Source organism: Oncorhynchus kisutch, linkage group LG6 (genome assembly GCF_002021735.2).
Source record: "Oncorhynchus kisutch isolate 150728-3 linkage group LG6, Okis_V2, whole genome shotgun sequence".
Classification (NCBI taxonomy): domain Eukaryota; kingdom Metazoa; phylum Chordata; class Actinopteri; order Salmoniformes; family Salmonidae; genus Oncorhynchus; species Oncorhynchus kisutch.
In genome coordinates, this window is record NC_034179.2 from 51,748,495 (window position 1) to 51,769,257 (window position 20,763).

A 20,763-nucleotide genomic window follows, 5' to 3' on the forward strand; every position below is an offset into this window, starting at 1 on the left:
CTATGCATCATTATTTACTTTTGTATTTTAAAGTCAACTCACTTTGTCCTCCACCAATGTCTGCTAGCAGGAAGGGTGATACACGGTAGTCATTTTGTATCTGAACATTCACCATGCACCACTTGATATTGTATAGGGTATGGAAGTCCATGCTACTGGTAGGCTCTGACCTTCATACTATCCCTCTGGTCTTCTGCAGGTGGAGAAGTTGGATGGAAAATGTAGTCGACAGCAACAGGAGCTGCAAGACTCCAAGGACCAGAATGAGCTCCTGGAATTCAGAATACTGGAACTAGAGGTGAGGACGTCGAACGTTCAGGCTGCTGCACAGACACTATGGAAGCTCTAGTCTAGAGTGCCTGGTTAAATTGTGTTTCAATGCATTTTTTTACTCTAAATGGTTAAATGAGTGAGAAATAGATGTCATTGGTGGAATAGTTTGTGAGTGGGCAACATATACTGTCATCTTAAATTGAATTGTTATATTTGTCCATATATATATATTTTTTAATTGCTTATTTACCTAACGTGGACAATTTGTGTTACCATCTTACTTACACGCGCTTGCATTTTCAAAACATAACATTTAGTGGAATTGCACATCCTTTTTTTACCTCAGATTAGTGATTTTAATATAAGTTTAGTCATCGAGATGATGCTACATTGATGCTACGATATCTTTGGTTTGGTACTGTCGGTTTTATTATACACGCCTGTCCGTCGCATGACTTAGAAAACTCAGATAAATCAATAATATCAGAGCAATAAATAACTCTGTCTAAAAGTCACTGACCACAAACAAATACACGGATGTGAGGTGACGATTCGTTGAAATGATCCAGTCAAAAAAGTGTTGCATTTCCTTTTCGTATTGGCCATCAACCGTAAACAGATTAGTTGATACATGGCTACTATAGGTTCTCATCTATTGTCAGGTATATGTAATTTACACAAGTTTGTTGTGGTTTGTCTTTTAGAAGAGCACAAATGGTACATGTCACTGTGGTTATTGTCCCAGTTCCATTGATTTCAATACAATATCTATGCGATTAATTTGCGTGCACTATTGATTACAATAAAACATGCTAATCAATTTGAGAATGCTTGGAAAATGCTGGTGCATGTGCAGTTAATAAGGTACTAATTTAGAAAAAAAAATGCAAGTACTCTGAGCACAAGTGTGACACGTATGTTTACGGAGTAATTTTTATGTTTCATGACCTATTTCAGACTATTATGAATTTGGACATTTAAAACCAGTATTTTGACACTGGACTGTAAATGAAAAATCCATGACAACAGGAAGTAGCAACAGTATCATTTTCAATTCATGTTTTAGGAATATACATTATATTTATAACAATAATTTTTTTATTTAACTGTCCAGTGTTTCCAGATCTCTATGAAATATGACCTATGATTACTTACATCATGAGTGAAACAGTCTTCCTTCCAAAAAAATTTTTTTTAATTAAGTATGTTACAAAGCAGCCTTTTTGTGTTGGAATGATGTGGGCGTACCCCAACAACAGAATGGGCGAATACCGGTTATTAAAAATATTCACGAGAGTAGACCACTGATTGGCCACCTCATCCTCCTCAGGAGTATGACATCATGCTCTATGAGGAAATAGCAAGAATTTTTTTAAACAGTCTGTTTGAGATACAAGTTTGAGGTGGGGTTTTCAGATAGGTTTTTCCTCCAATTGAATTACATTGATCATAATCAATTGCGCGACTCCTTGTCCTGTCTGAGACTGAGAGAACAGACAGAAGAATGTGCGATTAAGAGGGATGGAGAGCAGTTGCTTTGTGAGGTATCTTTATCTGAAAATACATGATCTACGATTCATAGTTGGTATTCAGCAGTCAATCAAGTATGTCTTATTTAATTTGAAGAACTACTAAAATAGTGATTTTGTCAGACAGCAAAGGCAGCAGCTCTTTGGAGACGAGATGATGGAATTAAATGTTAGTCGTCAAATAGGCCTAAAACAAATGTAAGAAACACAATGTGAATAAATGGTAAATAAGTGATAAGCAGTCATGGGCAGTCACTACCATCATGGGACTTTTAGTAATTATTTCATTCTATGTTGTTACAGCATTCAACCCAAATAATGCATAGTGCATTTAATGCCCCCCCCCCCCCCCCCCCCCCCAATAAATAAAAAAATCGAAATCGAAAGCCGTGATAGTTTAAAAAATAATCGAACTGAAACCGAACCGACCTCAAAAAGTACTAATCTCTCAGCACTAATATCAGTCTTGTCTCTGGGATCTCTGTATTCCTCCCCTTCCCCCCATGGCCAGGCTCAGACAGGCTCAGAACACAGGGCTTTGTGCATTCTGTGCTGCAGTGCAGATACAGCAATAAGCCCCCAAAATAACAGTGCTGCCATCTACTGGACAGAGAATAAAACAGCAGGAAATGTCCCTTCTTTGTCCAACCATTCAATCAATTTAACCAATGCTGTTAACGGATGAAGTAAATGACATGTTCCTCCTGTAGGAGCGTGAGCGGAAATCCCCTCCGTTTAATCATCTCCGCATGCATCCGTTCTCCGAGGGTGTCAGCGCCCTGCAGATCTACTGCATGAAGGAAGGAGTGAAGGTATAACCTGTCTCAATAGTATCTCATTAGTGTTACAAGACATCATATTTTGTCTTTCTGCGAAGCAATTTTTAGGTGAAATACGATGCTGATTGTTAATTTTGATCCTTCCCCAGGATGTCTGTATACCTGACCTGATCAAGCTGCTAGACATTCTGGGTGATAACGGGGTAAGCCTGCTTGGAAGGGATGTTATTACTGACGTTTTTGCAAGTAAATATTCACTCCATTGCGTGAAGACTGGAGAATCAGGATTGTTTAACCTTTTTTCTTTTTTTATTCTTTTTTTTAGAACTTGCGAAATGAGGAGCAAGTGGCCATTATTCAAGCTAGCACTGTCCTCTCTCTTGCTGAAAAGGTATGCAAATACAGTACAAATATTGATGCTTAGTTCAGAGTAACTTGTAAGCAATAGAATAGCCATTTTGTATGGCATTGTTTCTTATCTGCGTTTTGTTGTCTTTGTCTCCCCCTAGTGGATACAACAGATCGAGGGCACAGAGGCAGCGCTGCACCAGAAGATGATGGATCTGGAGCTAGAGATGGTGAGTCCCTTCTCCGTTCACATCCCTCACTCACAGTCACTTCACACGGACTGGGCTTGACTTGAGAAGTGTTTACTCGGTTCCATGAAATGAAAGTGCCAGATGTCTGTGCACAACACGATGGAAGAGATGCTCGAAGAACTGTAATTCCCGCGTCGTACATAAGTACAAAAAAAGACTTCCCGAATTCGAAGGCGTATAGACGACATTACCTATCACTAACTGTTGCGTGACATTATTGACCGGTGAGGTTGGTAGCGGAGTTCTTCAGCCACAGTATTGAGATCAGAGCACTGACCGGAGAGAACTGTCCTCCGCAGGAGATGTTCTGCAAGCAGAAAGGCTATTTGGAGGAGGAGCTGGATTACAGGAAGTCAGCCCTGGATCAGGCCTACGTGGTGAGTGCCCCCCAGATGCATTCCTACTCATTCAGCCACCTACCTTTAAATACAGGCTTACTTTTTTATTGGTCTCAAAGGTATTACATTTAATATGCGGTTTGATCATACTGTGAGGGTAACATAAATGTGTGTTTGTGTGTGTGTGTGTGCTTGCATGCGTTTGTGCATTCGTGCATGCAATCCATACACACCTCCCCTAGCCAGTACCGACTTACTATAAATGATGAATATCTACAGGTATCATTATCGTCACTGTAGCTAACTACCGCCCTTGACCCCCCCCCCCCCCCCGCAGCAAATACAGGAGCTGGAGGCTACTCTGTACAATGCACTGCAGCAGGATAAGGTGATCGGATACGGCGAGCCTCTCAGTGACATGCAGAAGGATGAGCTTCGTACGTCCGTGGAGAAGTTACGCAGGCAGATGCTGAGGAAGAGCCGAGAGTTCGACTGTCAGGTCTTGGCTGAGAGGATGGAGCTGCTCCACCAGGCCCATCAGGTACAATATACAATCATATGGGTCCGTTCCTATGTAGCAACGTTTGAAATGCTGTGTTCCTACGTTGGATAAAACTAGAGACCCCCGAGCTAGAAAGATTAAACGTAACATACACTGCAGTTGAGGAGCAATGAGAAAGTATTCTGCTTTGAAAGTTGATAAACTTGTAACCCCACTTTTGAGAGAATGGCCCTTGAATGTTTTGTTGCACCTACTGGAGAGCTACACTACCGTTCAAAGGTTTGGGGTCGCTTAGAAATGTCCTTATTTTTTAAAGAAAAGCACTTTTTTTTGCCCATTAAAATAACATCAAATTGATCAGAAATACAGTGTAGACATAGTTAATGTTGTAAATGACTATTGTAGCTGGAAAATTATGATTTTTAATGGAATATCTACATAGGCGTACAGAGGCCCATTATCAGCAACCATCACTCCTGTGTTCCAATGGCACGTTGTGTTAGCTAATCCAAGTTTATCATTTTAAAAGGCTAGTTGATCATTAGACAACCCTTTTGCAATTATGTTAGCACAGCTGAAACTGTTGTTCTGATTAAAGAAGCAATACAACTGGCCTTCTTTAGACTAGTTGAGTGTCTGGAGCATCAGCATTTGTGCGTTCGATTACAGGCTCAAAATGGCCAGAAACAATGTTTTTTTTATTATTTTTTTTATATGTGAAAAAGAAACGAGAGTTCAGTTCACATAACAGGGTTGACCTTAAAAGGAGGGATAGGGTTTTATTTTTCTTAAAATGAATCAGTAATCACATTAAATGAATAATAATCTTCAGAAATTACTTGGAGAAACTTGGAGAAATGTTGGGTTTAATAAGTTGGTTTAAATCTTCCAAAAAGTCACAGAGGCTGCATGGAGGGACATGTCAAAATGCAGAATTTTTGGCAATTTAGGAAGTCTTTATTCTTATAGAAAATCGGATTTCTTGAGTTCTCCCTGTGGTCTATATTAAAGGGCACTTCATTGAATATAACTGGCTTTTACAATTCGATATTGGTGCACAATTTCACTTAAAATATCAGAGGGATACAAAAGGTACTTATTTTGTGGAACGACCCAAATATATGTTTGCTCGGTGAGTAGTCTTGTCTGACACTGTAGACCTGAAAGTTTGTGTTAGTCCCCAGAGCTAATGTCCAGCTCAGTGGACTAACACATTTCTGAGTGTGGTTACACCAGGAGAACCCTGGCCTGTTGCACCTTCATACAGTGACTTCCAAAAGGATTCACCCCCCCCTTGGCATTTTTCTATTTTGTTGCCTTACAACCTGGAATTAAAATAGATTTTGGGGGGAGTTTTTATCATTTGATTTACACAACACGCCTACCTGAAGATGCAAAATATGTTTTATTGTGAAACGAACAAAGAATAAGACAAAAAAACGGAACTTGTGTGTGCATAACTATTCACCCCCCAAAGACAATACTTTGTAGAGACACCTTTTGCAGCAATTACAGCTGCAAGTCTCTTGGCGTATCTCTCTATAAGCTTGGCACATATAGCCATTGGGATTTTTGCCCATTCTTCAAGGCAAAACTGCTCCAGCTCTTTCAATTTGGATGGGTTCCGCTGGTGTACAGCAATCTTTAAGTCATACCACAGACTCTCAATTGGATTGAGATCTAGGCTTTGACTAGGCCATTCCAAGACATTTAAATGTTTCCCCTTAAACCACTCAAGTGTTGCTTTAGCAGTAAGCTTATGGTCATTGTCCTGCTGGAAGGTGAACCTCCGTCCCAGTCTCAAATCTCTGAAAGACTGAAACAGGTTTCCCTCAAAAACGTCCCTGTATTTTGCACCAGGCATCATTCCTTAAATTCTGACCAGTTTTCCAGTCCCTGCCGATGAAAAACATCCCCACAGCATGATGCCTCTCATCTCGGGGTGATGAGAGGTGTTGGGTTTGCGCCAGACATAGCGTTTTCCTTTATGGCCAAAACGCTAAATTTTTGTCTCATCTGACATATGTTTGGGGAGTCTCCCACATGCCTTTTGGCGAACACTGAATGTGTTTGCTTATTTTTATTTCATTTAAGTCACTCCTCCATAAAGCCCAGCGCTGTGGAGTGTATGGCTTAAAGTGGTCCTATGGACAGATACTTGCAATCTCTGTTGTGGAGCTTTGCAGCTCCTTCGGGGTTATCTTTGGTCTCTTTGTTGCCACTCGGCTGAATGCCCTCCTTGCCTCAAAAACTCCAAGGGCAATGAATACTTTTGCAAGGCACTGTACCTGTATAAGTCAACATATAGCATAAACTCCCTTTGATCATTTAACTTGAGGGATTCACACCTGCACCCGCCTAAAATATGTCCATAAAGAACAGCTGGATGACAGGACTTTCACAGATCCCGAATGTCTGTTCAAAACAGAGTGCCACAGTCACACCTGACATTGACTTGATATTGATACTCTAAGCAGTTCAAACTTTTAATAGAACACGTCATATGTTCACTTGAATGAACACACAAAGCAGGCTGGGAGATGATGCTGCTGTTGCAGTTCCTCAATGCTACAGAAGAGGGCGATGCTCCATTTATTTACAGTTTACACTGACTGAGTCACTCCAGGGGTAGCAGCACTGTGCCAGCCTCTCACACGCACCCAGCTGGTGAACCACTTACCAGGCCACTCCAAGGGCAAAGCTGTCAGCATCACCAGTCCCATGGTTCCCCAGAAAACATTTATTGTTTCAATAAACCATGCCACAGTCAGATGCTCCAATGAAATGCGAAATGTACCTAAATAATCTTCACTGATACACCAAAACTGTAATACTGAACATACAACTGTACATGACTGTTTTCCTAATGTATTCTCAAACGTTTATTTACATCTCCCAGTGCTGATTCAGAAATCTATGTAAAATATAAATGTATGGAGCATATTTGTGTTGGTTTGGCATCCAGTTGAGCTATAGCATGCAATGTTACTGTTGAATATATTTTTATATATTTTTTATATTCGCTAAGGGAACAACAATATTTGCTTTACAATCTTTTCAGAGAATCCGGGACTTGGAGGATAAGACAGACATCCAGAGGAGACAGATTAAGGATCTGGAGGAGAAGGTAAGATGGCCGGCAGAGATATTTACCGTCAGACAGGTTTTGCTCTCTCCTCTCCCGTCGGCTATAAACTGACTACATCCCAAATGCCATCCAATTTCCTATCTAATGCACTACTTTTGACCAGAGCCCAATGGGCCCTGACCAGATGTCGAGCACTATAAAGAAAATAGAGTACCATTTGGGACTCAGGCCCTGTGATGCTTCTGTGACCTGAAGGGGTCTGTTAAAAGATGTAATATAATGTGTGGTTGTCTCTAAGGTTTTCACCCTGACTGACACTCAGACAACCCTTTCCTTATAGTCACGCATCAGGCAGACCTCTCTGAACCCCCCTTCACTGACTAGTTAATGAGCCAAACATAATGAGGCGTGGCCTGTAGTTCTCCTTCCCTTGATGCACAATACTGAGGGAAATGAGGGGTTCAGTTATGCCAGGACTTTTAAAGTTATATCAAATCAAATCAATTGTCACGTGCGCCTAATACAACAGGTGAAATGCTTACTTACAGGCTCTAACCAATAGTGCAAAAAAGGTATTAGGTGAACAATAGGTAGGTAAAGACATAAAACAACAGTAAAAAGACGGGCTACATACAGTAGAGAGGCTATAGAAGTAGCGAGGCTACATACAGTAGAGAGGCTATAGAAGTAGCGAGGCTACATACAGTAGAGAGGCTATAGAAGTAGCGAGGCTACATACAGTAGAGAGGCTATAGAAGTAGCGAGGCTACATACAGTAGAGAGGCTATAGAAGTAGCGAGGCTACATACAGTAGAGAGGCTATAGAAGTAGCGAGGCTACATACAGTAGAGAGGCTATAGAAGTAGCGAGGCTACATACAGTAGAGAGGCTATAGAAGTAGCGAGGCTACATACAGTAGAGAGGCTATAGAAGTAGCGAGGCTACATACAGACACCGGTTAGTCAGGCTGATTGAGGTAGTATGTACATGTAGATATGGTTAAAGTGACTATGCATATATGATGAACAGAGAGTAGCAGTAGCGTAAAAAGAGGGGGGAGGCACACAATGCAAATAGTCCTAGTAGCCATTTGATTACCTGTTCAGGAGTCTTAGGGCTTGGGGGTAAAAACTGTTGAGAATGTACACGACTCAGAGACGCAGATTGTGTTTTATGCTCTAGTCCACAGACATTCCCAGGTAACCCAAGCTCTACTATAGTTCTGCTATAGCTAGGCTCTGTTTTTCACCATAGAGGCTAAGGCTAGCCATTATCCGGACTAGTTCCCCCCTACTTAGTAGTGTCTTTGTAACTTCCTAAAGCTTCCTTTGTTCCTGCCTGTGGCTAACACGTCTTCTGTTTTCCCGACTCACTCTATCTCTCTCTTTCTCTTTTTCTCTCTCTCTCTGCAGTTTTTGTTTCTGTTCTTATTCTTTTCTCTTGCCTTTATCATTTGGCCTTGATGTCGTTGACATCTCCTGCAGCAGAGGTAAGTCTGTCCTGGTCGACAAACACAGAGATTCTTCCCTTCTTCCTCTCTGCACTCTTGTCTGTTTCCCCTGTTGTTCTCCATCTCCCTTAGCGACCATCAGGACCTGTGATAGTCATAGGAGTGGAATCATCTATGTTGTGTGGCCAACATGTCTTTTCACAGTTGTGATTCATAGAGTTTCGTTGTTTAGGGAATCATGCTATATATAGATAATCATTTTCCTAATGACACTGGAAGCCATTATTCCCTGGGAGCCAACCCATTCTTCCTTAAAAGTTATGAATAACAGCATTAATTTAGTGCTTACCTTTGTCAGACTGTGACTTTGTGTTCTTGGCATGCAAGCTTCATTTTGGTCTACCAGCTCCATTGCAGCTTCATAGTTCTCCCTTTGGATAATGCTACCGCCATTGTTACATTGATCTCATACGGTCTCTCTATGTCTCTCTCTCTCTTTCTCTCTTTATTTGCAGCCTGGAGATTGTGTTTGTGACCGCAGTGGTTTTCATTTTTTGGTGAAGCGAGTCATCTTTTTGGCTCGTGTTGTAATAGTGAGTGGTAATGGACATGGCTGGGAATTCACACCTCTTTGATTTGGGACCTCACTCTGGAGATACACACCATGTATGCTGCACTGCACTGTCCTGGTCCTTGGAACATGGAACTTCACTAAACTCAGTGGGGTAACTGGAACTCATATACACTGGACACGCTAACACAAACATACTGGAAACACACACACACACACACACACACACAAATATAGCACACATACACAGGCAGACCAGGGGCACACACACATCACACGTGCGCGCCCCCAAACACACACACATACATACACACACCAAACCCACTCACAGATATCGTGGAAACCAAATTCCGGGAGATCTTATCTCTGCCATGCAGGGGAACGCTACACCACCTACCACCGTCCGACTACACCCAAACTACACCCAGACTACACCCAGACTACACCCAGACTACATCAAGACTACACCCAGACTACACCCAGACTTCAGACAAGAGAGGAAAGGAAAGTCCCTCCCTCCCCTCTGCCTCTTATAAACCCGAACGCACCCCTTCACAGGAGCGACGAGACCTGACTCAGGGCCTGTGAGCATGGTGACTGACTGATCTGATGGTGACTGACTGACTGTTCTCTGACCAGGAGACGCAGGACATGGGACACTCAGGACAATGTGTCTCCTCTGGTCGGAAGCAGATCAGGGGACGGCAGAGCGAGAGAGAAGGATGGGAGAGAGAGGATCCACTATGTGCTCACACACTGACCGGGCTTCTGTTTTGAGACCTTCACTTTCTTTGTTTTAAACCAGCAGACAGAGTGGACATCTCTGGTTCTACTTCTTTTCCTTTCGGAACAAACCAACGGTCCCAGTCGATCCCCATGTACCAAGATTTCCACAGAGAAAAAAAGACCCTCTCTATATACATGTGTTGATATGTACATTGTGTCTTGATGATTTCCTGTAGTTTCTTTCCTTCCTTCTGTGAATATGAACGCTGTCCCCTCTACAGTAGAGCTGCTCGGCAGTTTCTAAGTACCAGAACGTATGAATTGCTCTGTTTATTGTGGCGACAGCTGCAAATTAACTCTATTTCCTCGATTGTACTGAACTTCAAATAATTGGAATAATAATATTTTCCTCCCCCCTTTTCCCTGTCACACTCCCTCTATTTTGTGCTCTTTCAAGATAATCAACTGTAGCCCACCAGCAGGAGTTTCGTGGTTTATACTGAATGACGTTTAACACTCCGTTTAAAAGAACAGAACAAGCTGTAAATTCTACATCCTGGTTACCTACCTACATCCTAAACAGCTTTCTGTCTGATGATGGTCATTGTCATCTCAGCAAAGTGACCATGAATACTGCACAGTACCTCTTGCAGCAATGACGTGTCGTTTGCTTTGCTCTATTTCACTAACACTTTTTTCAGCACCATGGACACCACAGGGGTTAGTTCTAACCTTCCTACCCCCCCCCCCCCCCCCCCTTCTCCAAACTGAAATAGGAGAAAGTTGATGCAATGTATACCTGCCTGGTTCTGCTTCTCTCCTTTCACCCTGACTATGTCCTGGTGCTGCAATATTAACTACCTATCCCGTCCAACCGCCTCACCCACATCCACCCGAGCTAGCTTCCCCTCCCGACCCTATTCAGAGGCCTAGGAACCTAAGGCATCCCATTACATACCTGTACATACATGAACGTGGCCCACTTCTGTTACGTTACAATGTAGGGGGAATGATTGACACTATTTTGGAGCAAACTCCGCTAACTAGCAATTGCCTTAAATGCGCTGTCCCCATCAATTTGTACTTTCTTTTTAATTATGATGTTTTTGGCCCGTTAATATGATTATGTAACGTTGTACATTTCTGTTCACCGAGGACATTGTTTTGTAAATCTTTACCCTCCTGTTTTCCAATGAGAATTTAACCCCCTCCTCTTCTTTCAAGTATATAAAAAAAATATTTAAAAAAGGGAACATGATGAAAATAAAAGTGAATGGAGTTCAGTTTTAAGTGTCTGTGTTTTGGTGACATCTTGTTTCCAAATTTCATTTTTTGCTCCAGCTCCACTAATAGGACTAATGGAATCCTATGGCACTGACTGAGGTGGGGAAGGAAAATAGGGTCTGGTCGTTAACTCATATTACTGTGTGTGATGTGCTCTGCATATGTTACACATGGCCATCAATTGGCAAGGGTTTCCAAAACATTTCCCTCATACTGTAGCCATGACCTACCTGTAAGTTAGGGACACAATTGTTTATTTTTATTTGCTGTACATTATCAACCTCACGTACTGTACATGTGTTGTTTGAATTATGTTCTTTGTGTATTGTGACCCTTTTGCATTTTGAATAGGTAAACAATTGACATCTGTTTGTGTTATGAAACCCAGTTGACTTGGTTACTGAGGACGTAACATTATGGGAATAACAAGTGCTTTTTGGCATTTCACCCAAGCAGAGGTAAAGGTCCCTGTTCTCCCACTAATAGAAAAAGGAGATGTTTCAGCTCCTTGGCACTGAGTTTATACCTTGGCCATCTCAACACAGAACAAAGTCAATCCAGGCTAAGAGTCAGTCTTTTCACTTATCCACTCTGTCCCAAGCTCTGCCAGAATAGAATGGAACCACTGAGAGCTCCGGACTACACCTCTGCCAGAGGCTATCTGCCAATGAGTAAACTTTAATCTCTCTCGCTCTCCATCTACCTTTCAGCATGTACTCTCAATGAAAGAAAGGTCATTCACAGAGACAGAGGTGGTATAGTTAAACACATTTTTTCCAAAACAATATTTCCATTCCCAAATATACTGTATTTTCCTGGGACAAAATTAGTGACAGAAGGGAAAAAAAACAGCATGGCTTAATTCTGCAGAGCTGTTATCAGCTCGTAACGAAATCCCAGGTAACGTATTGCTGTGTATAAACAGACGTATTTGTCAGCTGCACCTCATGCTGGGAATGAACAAGGATGTGCTTTATAGAAAGGTCATCTCCAGACCAAACTGAACTCCCGGTTTGCTGGCCAGAACAGTGTCCGGGAGTCTCTTATGTCATTACCAATATTCTAACTCGATTTTAGTCCCAGCAGCTCTGCAGGCTCTGCCGTTACAAACGGATGCAGCTGGCCTCAACTCTATGCAGCATCCCTATGAATGAATGGCCTCAGTATTTATTGTTCTCCGCCCAGGCTATGATGGTGTGTCAGCACATCCATCAGTCATCCCCACCCCAGCCAGTCCTTCAGGTGAGGGAGGAGCTGAGAGTCAAGTAGGACGGGAGAAATGGATGAATACGCACTTTGATGCACTCCTCCTGTAAAGGGTGTGTCCTATTTGAAATATTTCTTAGACACAAATAATCAAACACCCATTTGATCTTGCAGTGGGTTATTCCCATAATTTGGTGACTTTTGAGATGTGCAGTTTGGTTAAAAAACATTCTGTCACGGAGAGGATTATTTTCCACTTCATAAAAATAAACGTTTTCCCATCTCAAGAGGTTAAAATACAAATATTACTGGGGTAAGAGCATATTAAGTGCCAAATAATCTAACAGGTTTGACCATAACAGGGTTGACGATTTCATCTTAAATCCCCTTGTGACAGGAGAAATGGAAAAACATTGTTAAAAGACATGCAGTAGTTTTTTAAAATCTCAATATCAAATCATTTCTGTGTAACAATTAAGTACCTTACTGTGTCAAAAATACACTACTTGACCAGGAGTATGTGGACACCTGATTGTCGAGCATCTCATTTCAAAATCATGGGCATTAATATGGAGTTGGTCCCCCCCTTTGCTGCTATAACAGCCTCCACTCTTCTGGGAAGGCTTTCCACTAGAAGTTGGAACATTGCTGTGAGGACTTGCTTCCATTCAGTCACAACAGCAGTAGTAAGGTCGGGCACGGATGTTGGGCGATTATGCTTGGCTTGCAGTCAACGTTCCAATTTATCCCAAAGGTGTTCGATGGGGTTAATGTCAGGGCTCTGCAAGCCATTCTTCCACACCGATCTTGAAAAAACACTTCTGTATGTACCTCACTTTGTGCACTGGGGGCATTGTCATGCTGAAACAAACTGTCGCCACAATGTTGGAAGCACAGAATCATCTAGAATGTCTTTGTCATTGAACTAATGGGCCTAGTCCAAACCATGAAAAACAGCCCCAGACCATTATTCCTTCTCCACCAAACTTTACAGTTGGCACTATGCATTGGGTAGGTAAGCGTTCTCCTGGCACCTGCCGAACCCAGATTTGTCCATTAGACTGCCAGTTGGTGAATTGTGATTCATCACTCCATCACACCAGGCAGGCCAAAACTCCACCCCACCAAAATAGGCTGTAATTTTTTTTTCAAACAGCTCTTACACTAAAGGGGCATTTTCACAACTTCACAGTATTATTCTCATTAACCTTGTAGTGTGGAAATATACACTGAGTGTACTAAACATTAGGAACACTTTCAGAACAGGCTCAATTCGTCGGGGAATGGACTCTACAAGGTGTCCAAAGCGTTCCACATGGTTGCTGGCCCATGTTGACTCCAATGCTTTCCACAATTGTGTAAAGTCGGCTGGATGTCCTTTGGTTGCTGGACCATTGTTGATACACACGGGAAACTGTTGAGCATGAAAAACCCAGCAGTGTTGCAGTTCTTTACTCAAATTGGTGCTCCTGGCAGCTACTACCATTCCCCATTGAAAGGCAATTAAATATACATACAGAGTGGCGGTAACTCACCAGGAATACGACTTTCCCGAATTGGATCCTTTGTTCGTACCCCCTAGGGCAATTGAACTTATCCCAGAGGCTGCTCCAAGAGGTATTTGGAGTGGATTTCTAGTCCGACTCAGGAGGCATGCACAGCATCCAGTATATTACTCACTAATGTTCAGTATCTGGACAATAAAGCAGATGATCTCAGGGCGAGGATCTCCTTCCAGAGAGACATCAGGGACTGTAACATACTCTTTTTCACGGAATCATGGCTCTCTCCGGATATACTGTCCCCGTCCATACAGCAAGCTGGTTTCTCAGTACATTTCGCAGACAGGAATAAAGAACTCTCACAAAAAAAGAAAGGCAGGGATGTATGTTTCATGATTAACTACTCATGGTGTGATTGTGATAAGGTACAGAAACTCAAGTCCTTTTGTTCACCCGACCTAGTATACAATCAAATGCCGATCGTATTACCTCCGCAAGAGAATTATCTTCGGTTATAGTCACAGCCGTGAATATTCCCCCTCAAGCCCATACCACGACAGCCCTACACTGGACTTTGTGCAAAATGGAAACCACATATCCTGAGGCCGCATTTATTGTAGCTGGGGATTTTAACAAAGCAAATTTGAAGAAAATGCTACCGAAGTTCTATCAACACATTGACTGTACTTCTAAAATACTCTACCACTGCTACCTCCGCCCTGCCTTTGGCAAATCAGATCATGACTCCATTTTGCTCATCCCTTCCTATAGACAGAAACTCAAACAGGAAGTACCTCTGCTAAGGTCTATTCAATGCTGGTCTGACCAATCGGAATCCATGCTTCAAGATTGTTTGATCATGCGGACTGGGACATGTTCAGCATAGCCTTTGAGAATAACATCAACATATACACTGACACGGTGACTGAGTTCATCAGGAAGTATAGAGGGGATGTTGTTCCCACTGTGTCAATTCAAACCTACCCAAATCAGAAACCGTTGATAGATGGCAGCATTAGCGCAAAACTGAAAGCGCGAACCACCGCATTTAACCATGGCAAGGTGACTGGGAGTATGGTCGAAGACAACGAGTGTAGTTATTCCCTCCATAAGGAAATCAAACAGGCAAAATGTCAGTACAGAGACAAAGTGGAGTCGCAATTCAACGGCTCAGACACGTAACGTATGTGGCAGGGTCTACAGACAATCACAGATTACAAAGGGAAAACAAGCCACATCACGGACACACGTTTTGCTCCCGGACAAGCTAAACACCTTCTTTGCCGGCTTTGGGGGCAACACGGTGCCATCGACGCGGCCCGCTACCAAGGACTGTGGGCTCTCATTCACGGTGGCTGACGTGAGTAAGACATTTAAACTTGTTAACCCTCGCATGGCTGCTGGCCCAGATGGCATCCCTAGCCGCATCCTCAGAGCATGCACAGACCAGCTGGCTGGAGTGTTTACGGACGATCTGGAATGGCCCACCCACACACACAGTGTGGTGAAGAAGGCGCAACAGCGTCTCTTTAACTTCAGGAGGCTGAAGAAATTTGGTTTGGCCCCTAATACCCTGACAAACTTTTACAGATGCACAATTGGGAGCATCCTGTCGGGCTGTATCACCACCTGGTACGAGAACTGCACTGCCCGCAACCGCAGAACTCTCCAGAAGGTGGCGCGGTCTGCCCAACACATAACTGGGGGTACACTGCCTGCCCTCCAGGACACCTACAGTACCCAATGTCACAGGAAGGCCAAAAATATCATCAAGGACATCAACAACCCGAGCCACGGCCTGTTCACCCCATTACTATCCAGAAGGAAAGGTCAGTACAGGTGCATCAAAGCTGGGACAGAGAGACTGAAAAACAGCTTCTATCATAAGGCCATCAGACTGTTAAAAAGCCATTACTAGCCGGCTACCACCCGGTTACTCAACCCTGTACCTTAGAGGATGCTGTCCTAGTCACTTTATATAATGCACTCTAAATAATGACGCTTTAATAATGTTTACATATCTTACATTACTCATATCACATGTGTATATACTGCATTTTTACCATCTATCGCACCTTGCCTATGCCGCTCGGCCATCGCTCATCCATATATTTACATGTATATATTCTCATTCACCCCTATAGATTTCTGTGTATTAGGTAGTTGTTAGGGAATTTTTTGATTGCTTGTTAGATATTACTGCACTGTCGGAACTAGAAGCACAAGCATTTCGCTACACTCGCATTAACATCTGCTAACCATGTGTATGTGACAAATAACTTTTGATTTGATTAGATTAGATTTTTGTACATAGACATGGTTTCACGGTCGATGCTGGAAGAATACCAAGGTGCCACGTTGTGAGCGTACATTTCCCTTTTCATTTAAAATGTTGCCAACAACAACCAAACGCAACAACCGCGAAGCTTACAGGGCATTAGTGCCACAAACAAAGTTAGCTACCCACAATCAAAGGAGGGAAAAAGGGCTACCTAAGTATGATTCCCAATCAGAGATAACGATAGACAGCTGTCCCTGATTGAGAACCATACCAGGCCAGAACTTAGAAACAAAGAAACCTAGAAAACAAAACATAGAATGCCCACCCAAATCACACCCTGTCCAAACCAAACTAGAGACATAAAAAGGCTCTCTCAGGTCAGGGCGTGACACATGGAATCACTGGTCACTTTAATAATTGGACACTAGTCACTTTTAATAATGTTAACCTACTACTTTACTCATTTCATATGTACAGTATATACTGTATTCAATTCTACTATATTTGTGTCAATGCCACTCCAACATTGCTCATCCTATTATTTATATTTCTTAACTCCATTATTTTACTTTATATTTTTGTGTATTTTTGTGAATTGTTAGATACTGTTAGCGCTAGGAACACAAGCATTTCGCTACACCTGCAATAACATTGCTAAATATGTGTACGTGACCAATACAATTTCATTGGATTAGATTTTTCCTCCGCAAACTCCATTGGCTTCCAGTCGAAGCTCGCATCCACGACAAGACCATGGTGGTTGCCTACGGAGCAACAAGGGGAACTGCCCCTCCCTACCTTCAGGCTCTGCTCAAACCCTACATCCTAACCTGAGCACTCTGTTCTGCCACCTCTGGTCTCTTGGACATCCCACCCCTACGGGGGGTCAGCTCCCCCTCAGCCCAGTCAAAGCTCTACTGTCCTGGCACCCAATGATAGAACCAGCTTCTCCCTGAAGATATGACAGCAGAGTCCCAGCCCATCTTCCCGGAAACGTCAGAAACCCTACCTCTTCAAAGAGCATATTTTGTTTTTGAAATGGCTTTTACTACTAGCATTAACTTGAACGCACCTACTACTGTAAGTCACTCCGGAAAAGAGCGTCTGCTGAATGACATATGTAAATCTAGGTGCCAAGAGGCATGAAGAGGATTGACTGTGCATTGCGTCTAAGCATTATCAGGGATCGATGTACCATGCCTAACCGAATATGCACATAGGGCCCTGGAGACATGTGACCTGTTACCTTTTTAGGGGCATTCATGTCAAAGCCCCCTCATCCATTTTAAATAGTATGATGGCTGATAACATTCCATATGCTACCATGTGGGCACGTGTTCATGCTTAAAAGCCTCACTGAGTATACAATAGCATCTTGTAGCCATCACTGTGTCCTTGAATACGTGCCAAATGGAATTCTGCATGTTTTAGGGCTGTGTTGGCTTAAAGGTATGACGTTCAAATACTTCATCCATAGAAGTGGAAATGACAAAAAGTGATCTCAGGATTCATGTGGAAAAGTCTGATAAATCATCTGAATAAATCATCAGACGGGAATATTTATTATTCGACTTACACATTGTAATGGGACTTCAGCAACCTACTGTACATAATCCCGACAGAACCATTCTTGTCATTCATTCTGACGTTCCCGTAATATCCAGCATATCCAATATTTCGATCGATTAGCTCTGCAGCCATGACATCACAGCAACTATACTATAACTCCCAGAAACAGAATGACATAACGCTAAGTGAGAGAGGAAACAGTTAGCGGTCAGAACAGGAGGATACGTTTTTTTAAATCGTTTTTTTTCTTTTTTTTCTATAATCTTCATTCCTTAATTACATGCATATGACAGAAAAACACTGTTACTCGTACATGTCGGTGGGCTAAATGTCATCTTTTCGCTAAACTTACTGGTACAGTGGATAATTGTATTTTTAAGAATGTTTGACAATAGACTGCCAAGAATTGTGGGCAAATTTGCAACTGAGCCGAGGAAAACTGTTGTGCATTTGGAAGTTGAATGAGAAAAAACACGTCGGATTGAGTTTAAACGGTGGAAATTGTCTAAGGCTTTGAAGCATCTTATCTCTGTTGTCATGTGCTCCCTGTTCAGCATTCTCATGTCATGAGATTGGTGACTGTACACAGTATGTCTAAGCAACACAAAATGGCACCATATTTCCTATATCGTGCCCCAAAGGGCTCTGGTCAAAAGTAGTGCACTTACATAGGGAATAGGGTATCATTTCACAGTCTGTTTGATCTCACTTGGCTAGAACCAGGGTGACCCAGAGTTGTCTCTCCACTCACACATCCTTGTTTTGTCACTGTATTGTGACTCCCGCCGCACAGCCACATGTGTCATTTCTAATGGGACTGAGAAAAACCTCTACTGACTATTACATTTAGGTACAGTATCATGTGCATTGAGTTGTAACCAAAGCAAAGTTAATCAACTAATCAACTATACCCTATAGTTGGTTGCCAGGTGTAGGTTTAGCAACACTCTGATGTACAGTACCTCCAGAAAGTATTCAGACCCCTTGACTTTTTCCACATTTTGTTATGTTGCAGCCTTATTCTAAAATGGATTAAATAAATAAAAATCCTCAGCAATTTACACAGAATAACCGATAATGGCAAAGTGAAAGCAGGTTATTAAGAAATGTTTGCAAATTAATACCTTATTTACGTACAGTCCCAGGCAAAAGTGTGGACACACCTACTCATTCAAGGCTTTTTCTTTATTTTTACTATTTTCTACATTGTAGAATAATAGTGAAGACATCACAACTATGAAAAAACACATATGGAATCATTACCAAAAAAGTTAAACAAATCAAAAATATATTTTAGATTCTTCAAAGTAGCCACTTTGCCTTGACAGCTTTACACACTCTTCTCTCAACCAGCTTCACCTGGAATGCTTTTCCAACAGTGTTGAAGGAGTTCCCACATATGCTGAGCACTTGTTGGCTGCTTTTTCTTCCCTCTGCAGTCCAACTCATCCAAAACCATCTCAATTGGGTTGAGGTCGGATGATTGTGGGGACCAGGTCATCTGATGCAGCACTCCATCACGCCCCTTCTTGGTCAAATGACCTTTACACAGCCTCGAGGTGTGTTGGGTCATTGTCCTGTTGAAAAACAAATGATAGTCCCACTAAGTGCAAACCAGATGGGATGGTGTATTGCTGCAGAATGCGTCTCACAAAGACATGGCAGCTGATTGGCTCAAACGCATTAAAAAGGAAAGAAATTCCACAAATGTACTTTTAACAAGGCACACCTGTTAATTGAAATGCATTCCAGGTGGCTACCTCGTGAAACTGGTTGAGAGAATGTCAAGAGTGTGCAAAGCTGTCATCAAGGCAAAGAGTGGCTACTTTGAAGAATCTCAAATATAAAATATATTTGGATTTGTTTAACACTTTTATGGTTACTACATTTATTGAATCCTTATTTTACCAGGTAAGTTGACTGAGAACACATTCTCATTTACAGCAACGACCTGGGGGAATAGTCACAGATGAGAGCAGATGAATGAGCCAATTGAAAGCTGGTGATGATTAGGTGGCCAGATTGGGAATTTAGCCAGGACACCAGTGTTAATCTTACGATTAGTGCCATGGGATCTTTAGTGACCACAGAGAGTCAGGACACCTGTTTAACATCCCATCCGAAAGACGGCACCCTACAGTACATATAACAATGTCTCCAATCACTGCCCTGGGGCATTGGGATATTTTAGATCAAAAGAAAGGGTGCCTCTTACTAGCCCTCCAACACCACCAGTTCTCCCATCCAGAGACTGACCAGGACCAACCCAGCTTCAGTAACAAGCCAGCAGTGGGATGCAGGGTGGTATGCAGCTGACTACATATGTTATTTCATGGTTTGGATGTCTTCACTGTTATTCTACAATGTAGAAAATATACTGTATATAAACAAATACATTTAAAAAACCTTGAAAGAGTAGGTGTGTCCAAACTTTTGACTGCTACTGTAAGTTTTCAGACCCTTTGCTATGAGACTGGAAATTGGGCTTAGGTGCATCTTTGTTTCCATTGACCATCCTTGAGATGTTTCTACAACTTGACTAGAGTCCACCTGGGTTAAATTCAATTGATAGGACATGATTTGGAAAGGCACATACCTGTCTATTTAATATATAAGGTCCCACAGTTGACAGCGCATGTCAGAGCAAGAACCAAGCCATGAGGTCGAAGGACTTGTCCGTAGAGCTCCGAGACAGGATTGTGTCGAGGCGCACATCTGGGGAAGCGTACCAAAAAATGTCTGCAGCATTGAAGGTCCCCAAGAACACAGTGGCCTCCATCATTCTTAAATGGAAGATGTTTGGAACCACCAAGACTCTTCCTAGAGCTGTCCGACCCGGCTAAACTGAGCAATCGGCAGAGAAGGGCCTTCGTCAGAGAGGTGACCAAGAATCCGATGGTCACTCTAATAGAGCTCTCGAGTTCCTCTGTGGAGATGGGAGAATCTTCCAGAAGGACAACCATCTCTGCTGGGGCAGCTGGTTGACTAGTGGTTAGAGCATTGGGCCAGTAACTGTAAAGGTTGCTGGATCAAATCCCTGAGCTGACAATTCAAAAATCTGTCATT

At 42.4% G+C, this 20,763-nt stretch overlaps 1 protein-coding gene across 4 annotated transcripts in view; it reads left to right on the plus strand.

Annotated features, from left to right (window-relative positions):
• The window catches only part of jakmip2 (janus kinase and microtubule interacting protein 2), a 37,284-nt gene extending 26,146 nt beyond the window's left edge, over positions 1-11,138 (plus strand). For 2 of the 4 annotated variants that reach the window (XM_031826919.1, XM_031826920.1), the window contains exons 13-22: positions 200-298; positions 2,513-2,614; positions 2,731-2,784; positions 2,907-2,972; positions 3,091-3,159; positions 3,480-3,557; positions 3,856-4,059; positions 7,082-7,147; positions 8,521-8,597; positions 9,074-11,138. In XM_031826919.1, coding sequence (XP_031682779.1) covers positions 200-298; positions 2,513-2,614; positions 2,731-2,784; positions 2,907-2,972; positions 3,091-3,159; positions 3,480-3,557; positions 3,856-4,059; positions 7,082-7,147; positions 8,521-8,571 — 789 coding nt within the window. In that variant the 3' untranslated portion in view covers positions 8,572-8,597; positions 9,074-11,138. The remainder of the gene's footprint in view (positions 1-199; positions 299-2,512; positions 2,615-2,730; positions 2,785-2,906; positions 2,973-3,090; positions 3,160-3,479; positions 3,558-3,855; positions 4,060-7,081; positions 7,148-8,520; positions 8,598-9,073) is intronic. The other 2 variants (XM_020484604.2, XM_020484605.2) reach the window with 1 other exon arrangement.
• Positions 11,139-20,763: the final 9,625 nt, after the last annotated feature.